Source organism: Phocoena sinus, chromosome 3, assembly GCF_008692025.1.
Source record: "Phocoena sinus isolate mPhoSin1 chromosome 3, mPhoSin1.pri, whole genome shotgun sequence".
Classification (NCBI taxonomy): Eukaryota; Metazoa; Chordata; class Mammalia; order Artiodactyla; family Phocoenidae; genus Phocoena; species Phocoena sinus.
The window spans coordinates 70,766,178-70,783,509 of record NC_045765.1 but is presented as its reverse complement, the minus strand read 5'-3'; the positions used below and the strand labels follow the sequence as shown (position 1 = coordinate 70,783,509).

At 41.8% G+C, this 17,332-nt stretch overlaps 1 protein-coding gene across 1 annotated transcript in view; it reads left to right on the top strand.

The window, feature by feature from the left end:
* Positions 1-17,332, top strand: part of PRDM6 (PR/SET domain 6) — a 99,707-nt gene that overhangs the window by 61,026 nt on the left and 21,349 nt on the right. The window contains exons 4-5 of the mRNA XM_032627679.1: positions 6,715-6,842; positions 10,386-10,510. Of these exons, the coding sequence (XP_032483570.1) occupies positions 6,715-6,842; positions 10,386-10,510 (253 nt within the window). The remainder of the gene's footprint in view (positions 1-6,714; positions 6,843-10,385; positions 10,511-17,332) is intronic.

Genomic DNA, 17,332 nt, shown 5'->3' with positions numbered 1-17,332 from the left:
GGCGCTGGGGAGCAGCTGCAAATACAGATATCGTTAGCAGAGAGGTTTGACTGCACGAGACCATAATAAATCAATTGCTTGCAGACTCACATCAAAACTCTATCAGTGAGTGGCAAGTGAAAACAAGCTCAGGGCTCTCACTGATTCTGCGTGTGACTGAGTAGTTATGGTGAGTTGTACAATTATTTCATTATATATTACAGTGTAATAATAATAGAAATAAAGTGCACGATAAACATAATGCTCTTGAATCATCCCAAAACCATCCCCACCCCTTACCCCGGTCCGTGGAAAAATTGTCTTCTAAGAAACTGGTCCCGGTGCCAGAAAGGTTGGGGACCACTGCCCTGTATAAGCCAGCATGGTGCATTCGGCCCTCTGCCCTCGTGTCTGTGCGCCCTCCGCGATTGGCTGAATACGCGGATGCAGAACTCACACGAGAACCAAGGGCTGACTGCAAACTGATCAGGTTAGAACAGCCCATCTCTGAGATTTCTTCCAAATTTCATTTCCCTGGCCTCTAAACTTAGCCAAGGTACTCAACTGTCTAGCAGAGTTGTTGACTGAAGCCTATCTAGTGCAGGAAGTGCTCTGCCTGTGATTTTTCAAACAGGGTCCCCGCTTCACTGTGGGCCCTTGGTGATGTCCCAGTGACTGTGGCAGACAGCAAAGGTGGGGTTCACTGAGCTGGTGGGGTGCTTCCTGGTGGGCTTGCTTTTTATCTGTTCTTATAGTAGACCACAGCAACTTTTATCTGTTTTTGTAGTGTAATTACATTTATGACTTCTTTGAATTAAAACGGACCCCTTGCTTAAAAAGATTATTGAAACCCTCTTCTGGTAAAAAGAAATGAACTCTCTTCTCTGCACTCCCACTCCCTGGAAAACTACAGCACAGATACTTGGATCTTGGTCAGATGATGGCTTTTGGGCAGCACCCAAGTGATCAATGTTTGCAGTGTTTCCAGGCTATCAGTTCAAACAGGTTTTCTTGAAAGTGCCCCCAGCAGTAGCAGACTGATTTTCACGGGGTAGCAATAATTCCTTTACAGCTGGAATTACCAACTTAAATGCTTTATGAGGCCAAGCAGCTAAGTAAATGAGTGAAGTAAGGAACACTTAAGGGTAGGGAGTAGTAGGGAGTATGAGGAAGGAGAAAAGCCCATGGCTAATCTAAAGAGGCCACTTTGAAGGGGCCTTGGATGTTTCCGTGGATTAGTGCCAGAGATTGGGGACCCATCTTCTGATTTTTTTTTTCTCAAGAAAAATTAGAAATTAGATAAAATTTCCAAAATTTTAAAACACCGGAGAGAAAACAAAATTGGTCAATTACGTGAATTCAGCCGGAGGGCCACCCGTTTGCAAATCTTGCTTTAGAGAAACAGATTGCTCAGAACCACCAATATACACAAATTCTTATCATTCAGAAGATGGTTTTCTTGCTATTATGTTAAAATGGGCCCAAGTCAGTCACTGGCTTACATTGTTTCTGTGATTATTATTATTGTTAATGTTAATTGGCAGCATTCATAAATGACAAAGTTGTGGACAAGCCACTGACACCAGGGTTTTTAGGACACAACACTGGTGCAGTTTTTACTCATGTTGTTCTTATTTAAAATAGATTCTTGTTCTAGGAAAATAAGATCATAGGAGAGAATGCAGTTTCCTGATCTTCAGGAATGCATGAAATACCTTTCACATGGTGGTTTTCAGTTAATCTATGCATGGTTTATAATGAGCGACAATTTATGTGATCATTATCTCAACCACATGTGTGGCATTTCAGTAAATATTGGGTTGAAAACTATAAAAATTTCCTTAAAAAGGTAAGAATGAGCTCTCCCCCTTACTTATCTTTCTACTCCCACTGATACAGGATAAAAGAAAAAGTACAGACCAAAACCAGTGGTTTTAAAATAGCAACAAAACAATCAGGAAGGAAATCAGTGGCTGATAATGTAGTGATACCTATTACCAAGAGTTTCCCAGGAAGATAACACAGATACAGTTTTTAACCTTGGGTAAGATAATAGGCTTCTCTATTTTAACAGCACATGCAAAAATTGAAGTACAGAGAAGTAAATGGCTAGGCTTTCTTTTCATTTATTTTTCTCTCTTTGATTTAAAAAAGAATCAGAAAAGTCCAAAGTATAATATATAAATGCCATATACAAGCCACCAAAAAAGTGAGTGTTAACACTTTGCCATATTTGCTTCAGAATCTTTTTTTTTTTTTAAGAAAAATGAAGCATTTCAGATACATGTGAGTTCCCTTTGTTTTCCTTCCATCCCCGTCTTTCCAAAGCCATGACTCTGATGAAGTTATCATGAATCCTTCCTGTGTGTCTGTTCAGAGTTGTACTATATGTATAGATACATATAGATAGGCATATTGCTATATGCATATTACAATATACACTCTTATAAAAGATACTATTGGGTGTTATTTTGTATATTTTGAAATGTTGACAAATGATATCATATACTTTAATCTGCAACCTGATTTTCTCAATCAACATTATGTTTTTGATGTTTATATCAACTAGATCTTAACGCAAACAGATCTAGTTCATTCATTTTAAGTGTTTTGTACTTTTTTGTTGAATAAATGAACCACAATGAATTTATTCTTCTGATGATGGATATTTCTCTTATTTATAATTATTTACTGTTATAAGCTGTGCTACAGTGAATGCCCTTGAACTCTTCTCCTTAGGCACATGTATCAGAGTTTCACTGGAATAATTTCCTAGAAGTGAAATTGCTGAGTCACAGGAAATATGCATTGTCGACTTTATTTTGTTGCCAAAATGTTCTCTAGTGTGACTGTGCCATTTTATATTCCCTTTCAGCAATGCTAGGACTAGCTTTGTAAAATGAATATACTTTCTACAGCTTTGAGGGGTTTCCATTACAAAATTTAACCCTTTTCCTACCAAGTGTCCTGTGTGTTTCTTGACATGTGTTTCCCCTACCTCCAGAGGGGCATTTGTTCAGCTTCTTTAGAAAAAACAGAGCAAATATTAAAACTTTGGTGATTCATATTCTTTCAGAATAAAGTGCACAGTTTCCAGCAAAGCTATGCTTGATTCAAGGGTTCTTTCAAGGAATTATTTTCCTCATCTAAATTTAACTCTTACCTTTATTCTCACCATTTGAATGAATACAATTTCTGACCTTTTTGACATTTTCATCAGTCCTGAGGAGATTGTCTAAACACTTTATGCATGATTTTTGATATTTTTCTGCTTATTTAAAATCTTTTGAAAGGTAATGGAAACAAAATAACTCTTGGTCTTGGCATTAATACATCTCCTTAGATTCCTTAATTTTTTTAGACCTATTAGGTATCTAGCTTAAAATTACATTTTAGCATCACACAAATGTAGATGTTAATGCGGCTTCCAAGAACAACTTCCCAAACTTGAAATTGTTGCAGCTGCTCTAGACCGAAATCTGCTGAAACATTTCCCCACTCGTGGTTCCTTCTCTCCTAGAAGGAATAATGTCAGCCCGTCTGGATACAGGGAGAGTGTCCTTGTATAGTTCAGATACACGCAGAATTTTATCGCCCTCTTTAAAAAAAAATTTTTTTTAACTAAGCTCTTAGATGGAAGCAAACTTGAGCTAATGATGGAGAGTAATAATAATACTCAAATTAGGACCCAGAGCTTTTCTGAGAAGTCGTCTTTAGTTCCTCTTTAGCGTGCACATGTGGGTATCTTGGTTTTCCCAATTTTATTCTATTAGGAAAATGAACAGAAATAGGCATCACTGCCTTCTGGCCCATTGTTTCACTTTCAAGAAACACAGTTTACATGTTAACTTCTAACAGCAGAAGCCAGAAAGTGCTCCAGGATGGTCTTGAGCCAACTGCAAAGGCACGTGTTTTCGACCCACCTCCCTAAATAACGTAGGTTGGAGGTGCTGCCCGTATTAGCGTGATGGGCCCCCATGACGAAATTTCACATGCTGTGAATATATGTTGTTATGACTTGACATTTTATGACATTTATGAAGTTTTTATTTTGGGGGGGGCTGAAAAGCATATCATCAGATTCGTGTTTTGAAAGATCACTCTGGCTGTACTTTAGAGACTAGGTTGGAAGGGCCTGAAGAAGGTGCAGGAAGATCAGTTAAGGGACTTTTGTCTTCCTTCAGGCAAGAGAGGAAACTGGTTTGGGCAGGATGGTGATGGTGGAGAGGGAGAGATGTTTAGGAGGCAGATTCAGCTGGATCTGATGATAGCTGGGCTCTGGGGGGTTGAGGGAAAGAACAGTGTCAAGGTTGAATGAGTTCCTCAACTCTGACTGGATGCACACTTGTGCGATCCAACTAGGTACATGGGATTTTCATCAGTTTCATGTGAAATCGTGTGATCTCGGTATCAGGCTGAAGCCAGGGAGGCTCAACCTCGTGCTATGCGCTCATTGTGTGATATTTGGGGAAAGCCTGACACATAGCCATCTACTTTCCTCAAGGCGAGAGGAGTTTCACCAGGTAGGCAAAAATTGTAGGATTCCTGTAATCACAATATACTTAGTTTAAGGAGACTATTGTTGAAACAGTGTGGGAGGAAACACTTTTTTTTTTAACATCTTTATTGGAGTATAATTGTTTATAATGGTGTGTCAGTTTCTGCTTCATAACAAAGTGAATCAGTTATACATATACATGAATGGATAAAGAAGGAAACACTTTTTTATACTCATTTTCAAGACTGACTGGCTAGTGTCTGGTGTTCAAATGAGCTAATGCTCAAGGCAACACCGACAACTACACATAAACGTTAGAGAGTTTTACTTGCTGTTGAGGACATTAGCTACAAGCACAAAGGAGAACTGCGCTTCTCCAAATGTGTCGTTATTTTCACTAGCAGCTGTCATGGGTGGTTTGTTCATGGGGGAAGGACAGGGCAGGAGGCTGGATCATCAACATTTTGGGCTCCATTATAGATAAACAGTGGCATTCAGAGAACTGATGGCTGTGTTCTGTGTTGCACGGGTTGTCAACAGCAGACTCAGGGTTGAGACTTTGAGCCTTTGAACCAGTTTCCTAAAACGAAAACAAAGACAACAACAACAAAATAAGTACAGTGTAATAACCTAACCTAAATATGAAATCTGTCATTAGGTTGCTCGAAGAGCAGATGTATCCACTGCATGAAATGTTTCCATTCTCTGCCATCATCCCCGAGCTAGGAATTTAAAATCGTTAATCTTAAATATAATATAATCCAGGAATCTCTTCATTCTTCTCAGGCTACATTGATTATCAGCTGTAATCACTCTGGCCTGCTACCCAGTTATAACTTCTCCAACAATTGTATTGGTTAGATTGGTGTCTCTCTTCTGTTTCTGGGGGTTAGTGGAAAGATTGGGGTTGAAGACAAATGAGTTCAAGTAAAGCCAAAAAAAGAAAAAAATCAGCTATTTTTAAATGACTGGTGATGATAAAAAGAACTGTCATCACTAAGCCCTTTGGCCTCCAGAATAGAAATACTGAGCTAAATTAATATGAATGACCCTACTAATTTTAGGGCCGAAATGTAACCAGTGAGGCTCTCTGTAAGACTTATCTCTGTGTCTATTTGGAAAGGAAAAGTGGAAAGTCTGATTAGCAAAGGTAAAAAATATTTTCTCAGGATGCTCTGGGGAACAGAATCTTACTGCTGATTTTATTTGAAAAGGTCCAGTTTTGCCATGGTCCTTCTGAGAACTGTACCCCTTGCTTCCTGGCTGCCCCTAGGGCTGAGGATGACCTTTGAGAATTGCTGTACATATATAACCCCAGATCTCCCACTCCTCTAGATAACACAGCCTTCAAGGTACCCAGGGCTGACCTGGTTTCTGGAAGTGAGAGCCGATTGTCTCTGCTGTCAGCACTGACTCCGCATGTCCTAGGCTGGCCAGTTGTTTCGCAGAAGACTTTTTGTCCCACACTTATTGCCTGGTTTGAAGCAGATTTCATTTCCTTGAATGTGCTTGAAAGAAAATCTGCTTGAGGTGGCCTAAGGCAATAATTATTAGACCAACCTTAGTTAAGACATTAAAAATCCATAGGAAACAGTTATTATTATTTTTTCTTTCCCTTTGTGAGGGTCTCTCTTTTTTCATGACTCCTCTCCTAATAGTTTCAGGTCCTGACAGCTGAAACCCTACATCTTCTGTGAGGTGAGAGTCTGTTTATTTCATCTGAATCAGAGTCTGCTTTATCAGTGTGATACAGCTCCATAATGCTCCAGCCTCTGCTAGGTGTCACCCAGCTTGTTAAGCAGACGGTCCCTGCCTCCCGAATGCCTTCGAGCAGTTATGTGTTTGAGAGGAGGGCCTCTCATGTGGATGTTCCAGCCATGTCAGCGTGGCCTCGCCTCTCAGCTTGCTTTGTTTACCCAGCAGCTCATTACTTAAGAGTAGCCTGTCAAAAGAGGTTAAATATTCTTTGGGAAACATGGTCACTCACATCCTTGAGATGTCACAAATATATTTAATAAAGGGAAGATTGGCTTGATAAGAAAAACGTGATTAACTTGCATCACCAGAAAATGTTTTTCTTCTGTTATTCCAGTTGAGTTTCCACAAGCATTCATAAGCACTAGCAAACCTACGGGCAATAAATTGCTGCAGCCGACACATAAAGACACCAAGGGAAGCAGGGAAAATGATTGCTGATGATTCGTTCTAACTACTTGACCTTCTGACCTCTTCTCTAGATATATGACCAAGATGGGACACTACAGCACTTTATTGATGGTGGGGAACCTAGTAAGTCGAGCTGGATGAGGTATATCCGATGTGCAAGGCACTGCGGAGAACAGAATCTAACAGTAGTTCAGTACAGGTAAAGTATACCTTGATTTACCGCTTACAAAGCCGAAGCCCTTTGCCTTGCATATATAAATTCAGGCTTGCTGCTAGTTTTGAAAAAAATCCTGCAGAGTCCTGAAGAACTCTGCAAGGACTGGCAGGAATTTTTTTTGCTAGGTTTGTGATATCTCCTTAGTTCTTTTAACAGTAATTTCTTGAGAATTCGGGAAGAAAGATGCTAGGAGAAGGCCTTTTTTCACTCACTGCATGTGAGAAAGTTACTTCCACATCATCACCTGAACTTTCATAATGGCCTGAGTGAGCCCAGAGAACTCACTGACTCGGAGTGATTTCCCCCGCAGCAGACGTGTCCACACGTAAACAGGGGTTTAGAGATTCAGCCCCAGGTCGCTTGCCTTCAGTCCCCTTCGGTCTGGCTGTCTCCTAGGGAGAACAGTTTGATTTGTACAAAGGCATGGGAAATCAAGAACTCTCAACACTACCAAAGCTGCTTTTCTAAAACCATTATGCTCGGCAGCCTTGGCTGAGTCACAGCAACCCCTTCTGATCCCTTGAAAGGTGCCAAAGCGTTTGGCTTTGGTCCTGCGACAATTCAGAGTACGTTTCAGGGGATGAGGTAGTTCCGGAGCATAGAGAAGGCCCTGGTCTCCTGAGATGTTTGGGCAAAGCCCAAAGGGTAACAAAGATGAGGTGAGCCATCCCCATTGCCCAGAGTCTCATAGGGAGGCCTGGGGTGGGGTAGGGGCATAGAAGCAGGGTGGATTCCCAGAGCCTAAGCCACACCTGCCCAGTGCACCTGTTGGTCAGGCATTTCCATTTAATGCTAAAAGCTGGAGTGGAGACAAAAAGGCAAAGACAGATCCCATAGGAAAAAAGCCCTGCCACTAAGCCTTCTTTTCTCAGAATCCCTCGAAAACATGTGCCCTGTAAATATATGACCTCAGTTATAAACAGCCGTGTTCCCTTTCGGATCAGAAGCAACTGTTTAGCTTTACCAGGCACCACAGACACATCAAAGCAGAAGAGCCCTTGCTCGGCAACTTGGAGTCCTGCCTATGACGATTTATTTTCGTTCTCTTTTTTTTTTTTTTTTAAATGAAGACTTAAAAAAAAAAAAAAAGCTTTATTCCCCTTATAGGTTAAAGGCTGCACAAATCTGGCTTGCTCTCCAAAGACCTCCAAATTCAAAAGGAACATATTTGGGCAGCATGTGACTCACTGCCTTGGTTTCCTAGGCAGTTATCTTTCATTACATAAGGGTTTAAACGAACTTGTGTACGACGGGATCTGGTTACAGTCTGTATATGGGCTTCACCCACCTTCCCTGCAGCTGCATCTCTGTCATGAAGTTTTTATAAAACTCGGAGCTAGAAAATTAGTAAAGGTTGTGCTTCTCCATTTGGCAAGAGATAGATTGGCTGGTTCTGTCATGGGCACCCAGGGAGCTCTTGAGGCAAATTCTGACTTTGGGAAAATAAGAAACCCCTACGAGGAAGGTGGGTATGAGCAAATCATTACCTTTCTGTCGATATTAAGTGGGTTTTATTGCTCCCTTTCCTGATGGCACTTACACATCAAGTTCTCTCTGCCGATCTGTTTTCGATTACTTCAGATCTTTATAAAATGAACTACAAAAACACAATTTAAAAACTGGCATCCGTCACCAGTGACCACGTCCAAGAGTAAGAAAATAGAAAAGTTGGACCCTGAAGAGCTAGCCTAATTTTTATTGTACATGAATGTCCTCTTCACAAAAAGTCAGCTGGTTTAGATTCATTCTGTTATGATTTGTAATATCTAAATGGAATTTTCTTCAAAGAACCCTTGATTGATTGACCCTTAGCTGAACGTTTTGTTTTTATTTTGAGGCTGACAATAATGTTTGTTGGCGTGTGTTCTGCTTCAGCTGCGTTGGGACGCCATGAAGCTATCTTTATGAGTCATCCAACCACAATACTAAATACATGTCAGCAAAGGAAATATTATCTGAAAAGGGAAAAATCCCTTTGATGTGCTTCAACATGCAGAGATTTCTGCGAGTTTTGGAAGCTCTGCCCGCTTGTAAAGAACGGTGTACGCTTACACATTTTTTTCCCCCTTTCGGCCTACTCTGTGCCTCAAAAGACCACCCATTGCTCGAAAACAGTTCTGCTCTTTCAGCGGCAAAGTGTGTCATTTGGTTTTAGCACATTCATTTGCCGGGCGCTGTGTTTATATTAAGGGAAGCCAAACCGAGAGATGAAATGTTACAAGGGTGAAGTACAAAGTCGACTCAATTTTTCTCAAGTTAGGAGATGCCAGTGATTTATAGCCCGGCTCCAATTTTGATTTTTTTATGTAGCAGTGGAAAGAATTAATAAAATGCACAACTCTTGGAGGTGCGGAGGGAGGAAGGGGAGTGAGGTCCGGACAGCTGGCTGGAGTTTTTGTCAGATATTCATAGAATGTTGGGAAAAAACACTCTGCTTAGCTAGCAGTGCCCTCGTGAGACAGAATGGCAGCAAGTAAGGAAAATAACAAGATAAATGAAATTTTTGCAGCTGCAAGTAAAATATTGAGAATCTGCACTTTTTTTTATTGATCTTTATGATCCTATTGCCAAGAGCCACTTTGTGGTGACAAAATATGTTGACAAGTGCATATCTCACTGCCATGAAAAATGTGGTGAAGGCTTCGCATTATGTCTGCAGTGTTATACAAGGAACAAATTGCCCTGCTACGGCCAATTCCTTACAGAAAGGCTAAACTTAAGGTCCGCCGACCCTAAACACTTTTATCTTGAACTTGAGGCTAATATTTGTAGCAGTTCTTCATTGAGAAAACCCGTCGCAGGCTCCTCTTTCTTTTAATCTGTAGATTTTTCTTTACAGTGCCACAGCTGTTATAAAAAAAAATGGTTATTTCTTGGTACCTTCACTCCATCATTTCAGAGTGTAATCTTTCAGCCAGAGTAAAGTGCTCCTCTTGTATTTACTGAATTTCCATCCATTTCACGTAAGAGGGTTTTTCTCTTCTCCTGTATCAAACTTTAGAAAAAAGGCAATGGGGAAGACTTTTATTTCTTTCAGTCCTTATATCACAAAGCTGCTTAATTTTATTACAAATTAGAGAACTCCCAATGCCAAGTTGTAAGAATATACGCAACACTTTCCCTTCAAATAAGAAATCAATAGTATTAATTTATATGTGAGGTTGAGGCACCAGAGTCTGCAATTTGCCGATAGAGAGAATCTTCTCATTAGTATGAGATGGAACTTTTTTTTTTTTTTTTTTTAATGAACTCTTCCTTTCTGCTGTCTCTCGGGCCAAATATCTTGTCTCTTCAGCCAAGAGGTTCTGTGGAGGGACACTGTGGAAATAAACTGTGAGCTATTTATCATACCAGGTTACAGGCTCTAATTGGTTGTTGGGAATGATAAGGTGGGTGCAGATTTTATTACAAACAGAAACTGTTTAGGTGGAAAGCTGGGCAGAACTTTTTCGGGGCAATAAAAGTGTGGATGGGGCACATGAGTCCTACCGATTACTAAGCTGGGTTTTCTTTTGTTTTGAATAGGTCGAATATATTCTACCGAGCCTGTATAGATATTCCCAGGGGTACCGAGCTTCTGGTGTGGTACAATGACAGCTATACGTCTTTCTTTGGGATCCCTTTACAATGCATTGCCCAGGATGAAAACTGTAAGAATTTATTTTAGCTCTGAATTCACATTTCCAAATACCTATTTCAAAGCTAACTTTTTAAGAGTGTTGTTTGAAACTCCTGAAATGCGGTTCACTCTGCTGTGTAACACAAATGTGCACGTCTGTTCCATCATTTTCTTTTCCTTGTATGTCCTTTGCTTTTTCACAGGGAGTCTTGACTTGTACAGGCCAATTTTTCTTCGCCTGCTTATGATTTTAAAACCTTTGTCCTTTGTCCTGGTTTTAAATCATTGCCAGCAGAAATGTTAAGGCAGTTGGTATTTACTGAGCACCTACTATGTGTCTGTTTACAAGAGCAGCATAAGATACAACTTCTCCTCTGAAGGGGTGCACAGTCTTGCTGGAGTCGCATTATTTGCAAAAATGAAATAATGAGAAAACACTGCTGTTTAATCAGGAGTAACACCCCTCCAGTCGATTGGTTTTGCTTCCTCTTAAGTAGTCATTGCAATGAGAAATGGTAGGAAAAATCACAGACGTATGGTTGAGGACTTTGTCTCTCTCTAAGCAACTTAGTCTAAAGTGAACCATGTAATTTTCTTCTATCTTTCTTACCATGGCAATCATTATGTTTAAAAAATAATCTAATGTCTAGGCAGATGCAAACTTTTGCAACAATTTTCACCTAAACTTTATATATTTGTTTTTATCAATTCTTTGGGAAAATGTTGTGAAGTGATTTCCAGTATTTGGAACAGAATTAAGTGATTCTGATGTGCTTCAGTGAGAAACACTGGTTTTAATGACACTGTTTTTTCTTGTCATCAAATTGACTAATCTGTGAACTGATAATTTGGAATTATACAGTAGAAAAAGACGCAGAGAGAACAGATCTATCTAAGAAACTTCATTTTGGGAAAAAAATGTGTTATTTTAATTTTTCCTTCTCTACTTACTTTCTCTCACACACATATAAACTCCAAAAAAGTGTTTGTAATACTACTGATTGAAATGCTGATCAGGTATTTCTTTTCCATGTTATCTTTATTTTCTTTGTAAAAAATAGAATCCTCAAAAAAGCATATTACTCTCAACTTTCCTTTTCCACTTTACCCTAACCCCAAACCAATCTCAAATCAAAAAATGAATCTCTGGACATGTAAGTACATTCTTCTTACTTCCCAAGTTTCCATTGGAAAGTTTCTTTTCTGCAGTCCTGCTCCTGTTTGAGGGAGTGTCTGTTTCATAGGAGAAAATCTCAGTGTTGGACATGAGTGTGTGGTTGGTATTACAGGCAGAAATGGCCATGGCGGCCAGTGTGCTTTGTCTTCCCACAATGGCTCCATGCCCAGCTCCCCTAAAACTAGATGTAGATCCACACACGGAAAAGCACCAGTATCAACTCCCCTGATCTGCTGACATGGGCCTGTCTATACATTAGAACCTTGGTGTCACTTCGCCTTCTAAAGGATGGAATCTGATCCAAAAAGATTCCAGAAATCTTATAAGACCTTCTGTTTCCTCCTTTAGTACAGCCTGCTCCAGACTCTGAAAATATTGTGGTATGTGTGTCAAGGGATGTCTGGGAGTAAACATATCAAAGTCTAGAGTTGTAAAGTACATGGCACACAGTCCAAAAATAAATTCATTCATTCATTGATATTTGTTGAATACTTGCTAAGGACCAGCAACATTGCTGGGTGCTACAAACATAGCAGTGAACAAAACAGACAAGAATTCCTGCCCTCCTAGAGCATAGAGTCTAGTAGAGGGAGACAGATTATCAACCTGTATATGAGTAAATAAATAATTTGTCAGGTGATGTTAAGTGTCATAGAGTTAACAAAGCAGAGAAGGGGTGAGGAGTGCCAGGAGTTGGGAGTTGCAATTTTAGAGATGATCGGGGTGGGCCCTGCTAGGAAGGTGGCCTTTGGGCAAAGACTTAAGGAGATGAAGGAACAAGCCATGTGTTCTTTGGGAGCAGAGTGTTGCAGGCAGCTGGACTCAAAGTGTAAAGACCCAAGATGGAAATGCTACTGGCCTGTCAGAAGAGCATCACAAAGATTGACATCGGTGTGTCAGTTGGAGTGTATTGGTTGAAGTGGGGAGGGGTTACCTTAGATTTGGGGGAAGGGATCTCGTAGGGCCCAGGAGGTCACTGTCAGGACCCTGGCTTTTACTCTGTGTGCCTTGGACAAAGGGGGTATTGCAGAGTTTTGAGCAGAAGAGTGATATGATCTGACTGAAGTTGTAACAGGATTACTCTGGCCACTGAGTGGGGACCTGACAGTGAGGGTGAGGATGGAGCAGGACCCAGTTAGAGGCTCTTGCTGGAATCCAGTGGGGGGAGGTAACGGTGGTTTGGACCAGTGTAAAAGTGGTGGAGGTGGTGAGAAGTGGTTGGATTCTTGATATATTTTGAAAGTAAAGTCAACAGCATTTGCTGACACATTGGATGCTGAGTGAGAGAAAGGAGTCAAAGATAACTCCAGGGCTTGGGTCTGAGGAGCTGGATGGATGGAATGGCCATTTACTGAGTTATGAGTCAGACATGGGAACTGTGGAATGACTGCTCAGGGAATGTGTTTCTTCCCCTTGACGTGGATCTCTCGGGTGGAAGTCTCACATCTGCGACATTGCTTCCACCTCATGATGGAAGCAATGTCCTGTTACATGGACGAGAGGGATTTAGGGGCTGAGCTGGAGGATTGGGGGTTGTATGTGCCATTCACAGCCACCTGACGATGGTGTCTAAGAGTGTACCAGCTGGTCTCCAGTTTCAGTGTGATAGTGCCATCAAAAATGTATTTTCTGGCAACACCAAGTGCTTTGCTTCTGAGGCCTTCTTTCTCCCATTGTCCAACCTGTGTGAAGCATTCTTGAGGTTGCTGATTAGAGTATTGAATAAACTCTCCCGGGGCACATGTTATGTATCATTTAGCACCTGAAATCCTTGGAAGAAAATTCACAAAGCTAACGCACCTCGAAGTATTGTGGGTTCAGTAGGTAAACTATGCAGCTCTTATAGGTTGAGTTCAGAGCTCTAAGCAAGGGTGGAGGGAAGTTTAAAGGGAATTAAGTCATTGACTAAAATGCTCAGCAGTGACCATCTCCCTCCCCGCTAAGGGTATTACAGGAATTTTATTTCCGTTCTTGTCTCAAAGTCATATATCTGTCATGTGATTGGCCACCCAGGAAACCAGCAGAAAGCTTTATCAGATAGCGTGGGGGGAGAGATATGACTGACTCTAACCCGAAGATGGATTGTCATTCCATATGATTCACGGAGAGACCTAGGGATGCTTTATAATGAGGGATCCTTATTCTGTACTGAGAAAATACTGTGTGATTTAAAAGCACAAATGTGTGAAAGGGCATGGACAGATAATTTAACAGATAGCCTTCTGCAACCCTGAGTAATTGAAATCATCTCAATGGGATTAGCAGTTTGAAGACATATCCTACCGAGTTAGCCACAAAATAAATTAGGTACCCTAAAAAGAAGCTTCTTGAGATCAAAGACTTATTTGACAAAATGCTTCCACAGAGCCTCCTTATAGTGCTATGCACACAGTAAACAATTAATACATGCTCACTGGATACATATTGAGAATTTTGTTGCCATTACTAGAAGGGGTACATAGTTCAGCTAGATTTTTTTCTTGGTTAATGAAATTGATACATGGTCCAAGACATTCAAGGAAAATATGATTTTACTTAGTGAATAATACTTATTAAGCGCTTTCATTTATAAAAATATCATTTTCTTCTCATGGTTCTTTCAACAGCGAAAGTACACATTTCCTATTGAGCATGTGGGCGGGTTCAGGCTTCAGTCACTGGCCCCTCTGGCAGCGGCCACGAAGCAGTGGGACACGCTCACTGCCTGGAGGAGCCATTGAAAGCAGCCTTGCCTCAAAGAGAAGGCAGCGTTTCACACAGGCACTTGGGTTCTGGAAGCAATTCCTATGTTATTTTCTTAAAGAAAAAAACAACCCATCGTTATAAGTGTAATAGAGCTCCAAAGAGAGCGCAGCTCTGTCCACTATGGGCCTTTCAGAAGAGCCTGAAGGAACGCCTGTGTCGACAGATTGTATCCGCAAGAAGGAATGAGGTTCCCCAAAGCTTCCAGTGGAGGATTAGCTCCTGCAGAGTGTAAAGACCATAGTGTATTCATATTCATTTCAGAGGAAATTGAAAAAAGAAACCTGGGAATAAATGTTAAACACGTCTTCCTGCTGCTTTTTCTGTCTTGGCATGTGAAGCTGAGGTAGCAGAATGTGACACTTGATGGCAGCGCAGAGGTTCGCTGCACTGGAGTAAACTCTGCCCGCAAGAGGCCTGCCTTTTTCCTTTGATTTTAATGAGCAGAAAATAAAAATTGGCACCTCTGCACGGCGCACTGACCCCACCATCCCACCAACAATAAGGAACTAGGCCCCGGATAGAAAGGCCCCGCTCAAGCCTTCTACCTATGAACATTGAGGCGATTACAGTATAGTTCAGTCCAATGAGAACATCTGTGTGCAAGGCCCTGTGGGAAGCATTGTGATGGGGTACAAAACCTCAGACCCCGTCCTCAAGGAACTCCGTGTAGGAGAAGGCACGTAGCAAAAACTACAACAGCAAACCTAACGCAGGTGCCATGTGAGATGGCCGTAGCAGCGAGCCTGGGCTAGGCGGGTGTTAGGCTCAGTCTTACTGCTGTTGGGAGGGGCCCGGTTCTAGGCTTCTTGTGCACAGTGAGCAGCTGGGACTGGATCCTCACATAAATCCAAGAACCAGAAGTCACTGTTTTGTCCCTTAACGGGACTAGAAAAGTGCTACCCTCAAGCCAATAGGCCATTGGTGAAAAAAACAGTATGTCATGCTCCAAAAAACCAGCCCCAGCTATGGGAGGATACAGGGTTGGATTTTGCCTTACCTGCCAGTTGTGGAAACCCTGGGCCAAAAAGTAGTATAAAACTTGGCTCAGAACGGAGGAACCTGTAGGGTCCTAGAACAAACAGAGGAGAAGTCACCCCAGAGGGATGTCTTGGTATCTGCACAGGACTCTTAACAGAAAGCAACAGCCACTGAAAACACCTTCACAGAAGGAAGTGGCAAAAGACACAAGGAAACCCGTTGTCATGAGAGATTTGACCTCTTGGGCTCCTTGATCCCAGCCATGCTTTAGGATTGAGGCCCTCATTCCCCCATTTCTGGGGGTGTAGAGGGCTGAAAGGTGCTCCCAGATTTATACTGCCAACCCAGACCTCTCACCGGAGCCCCAGGATCTTGTCTACCTGTCGAATTCCCACCTGCACTTGCCTGTCTCAGAGGCGTCTCAAACTAAACATGGTAAAGTGAAACCATCCTACTCTGTCCTGCAAGCTGCCTCTCCCCCAGTTCAGTACCTCTCGCTCCCATTCATCCAATTGTTCTTTCTAGAAACCTTGACCGCTTGTTCTTTCTCACCCCTTCTATCCAATCATTCATAAATCCCTGTTGATTGTGTATTCTTAAATGAGTTTCTTTTCATTTCTGCTGCCACCTCCCGATCAGCCTCACCATCAGCTTTGGCCTGGACCCCTGCGGTAGCCACCTGCATGTCACATTTTCCCTTTTAGTATCACAGCAGCCAAAGTGAAAATTCACTGATTTGTTGATTTTATTGTTTCAGCTTATTCACTTGTTTTGTTTTTGTTTTTGTTTTTGCGGTACACGGGCCTGTCACTGTTGTGGCCTCTCCCGTTGCAGAGCACAGGCTCCGGACGCGCAGGCTCAGCGGCCATGGCTCACGGGCCCAGCCGCTCCGCGGCATGTGGGATCCTCCCGGGCCGGGACACGAACCCGTGTCCCCTGCATCAGCAGGCAGACTCCCAACCACTGCGCCACCAGGGAAGCCCTCACTTGTTTTGTTAATAGGTAGTTCGGTTCCATAGATCAAAATACAGAAAGTAATATGGGCATATTAATTCTTCTTCCAAAAGGCAATCAGTTGAAACACTGTTAGGTGTCCTTCCAGATGTATTTTTTGCCCATTCTCTCATTTGAGCATATTCTCCCTCTCTTTCTCTGGCGCTCTCACTCTACCCCTCCCCTTGTATGCAAATAGCAGCATACTATATATTCTTTGTTCTGCACCTCGCTTTTTCATTTAATGATACATATGCATTTAAAGCATAAATCTAATAACCTTATACCCTAGCTTAAAACCCTTCTTTGGCTAGCCATTACTCTTATAATCAATCCCTAGTTCTTTAATATGATAGCCCCTGGGCTACATATAGTTTCCAGACATGTTTTGTATGGCTCACATAGTGTTTTGCAAAAAATCGAATTCAAACATCTTTATGCTGGCCATGCCCTATTTAGTTTGCTGAAGACCACACCGTCCTCTGTTGTATTAACCTCCTTCCCAGCACTTATTTCTGCTATGTGCCCTGCCGCTACGGGCATTGGGAATTGTGCTGCCTTCTTCTCCAGCCTCAGCTACAGCCCATCTCTGCCTTGTTCTCTGGCCACATGAGTCTGCTTTCCATTCCTTCCATGCCCTGAGCTCCTCATCTCAGCATGCCATTCAGACTTAGTGACACAGCTGCCAACGTGTCATCTCCTCTCATCCCCTTTTTCCTCCCTTTGCACCTGTCTGATGCTGTGTACCCTTCAGGACTCACGTTCAAGGTCACTGCCTCAGGGAAGCCATCATTCCCACCCGAAGTTTAGCCATCCCTGTTAGACATTTTCTTGGCCTCCTTTCTTCTCTGTCATACCACTTATTACACTTGTAGCAACTGTATATCGTCAATTCTAAAATTCATATATTTTTCACATTTTAATCTTTCTGAACTTGCTAAGTGTGTTATAATGATCAGT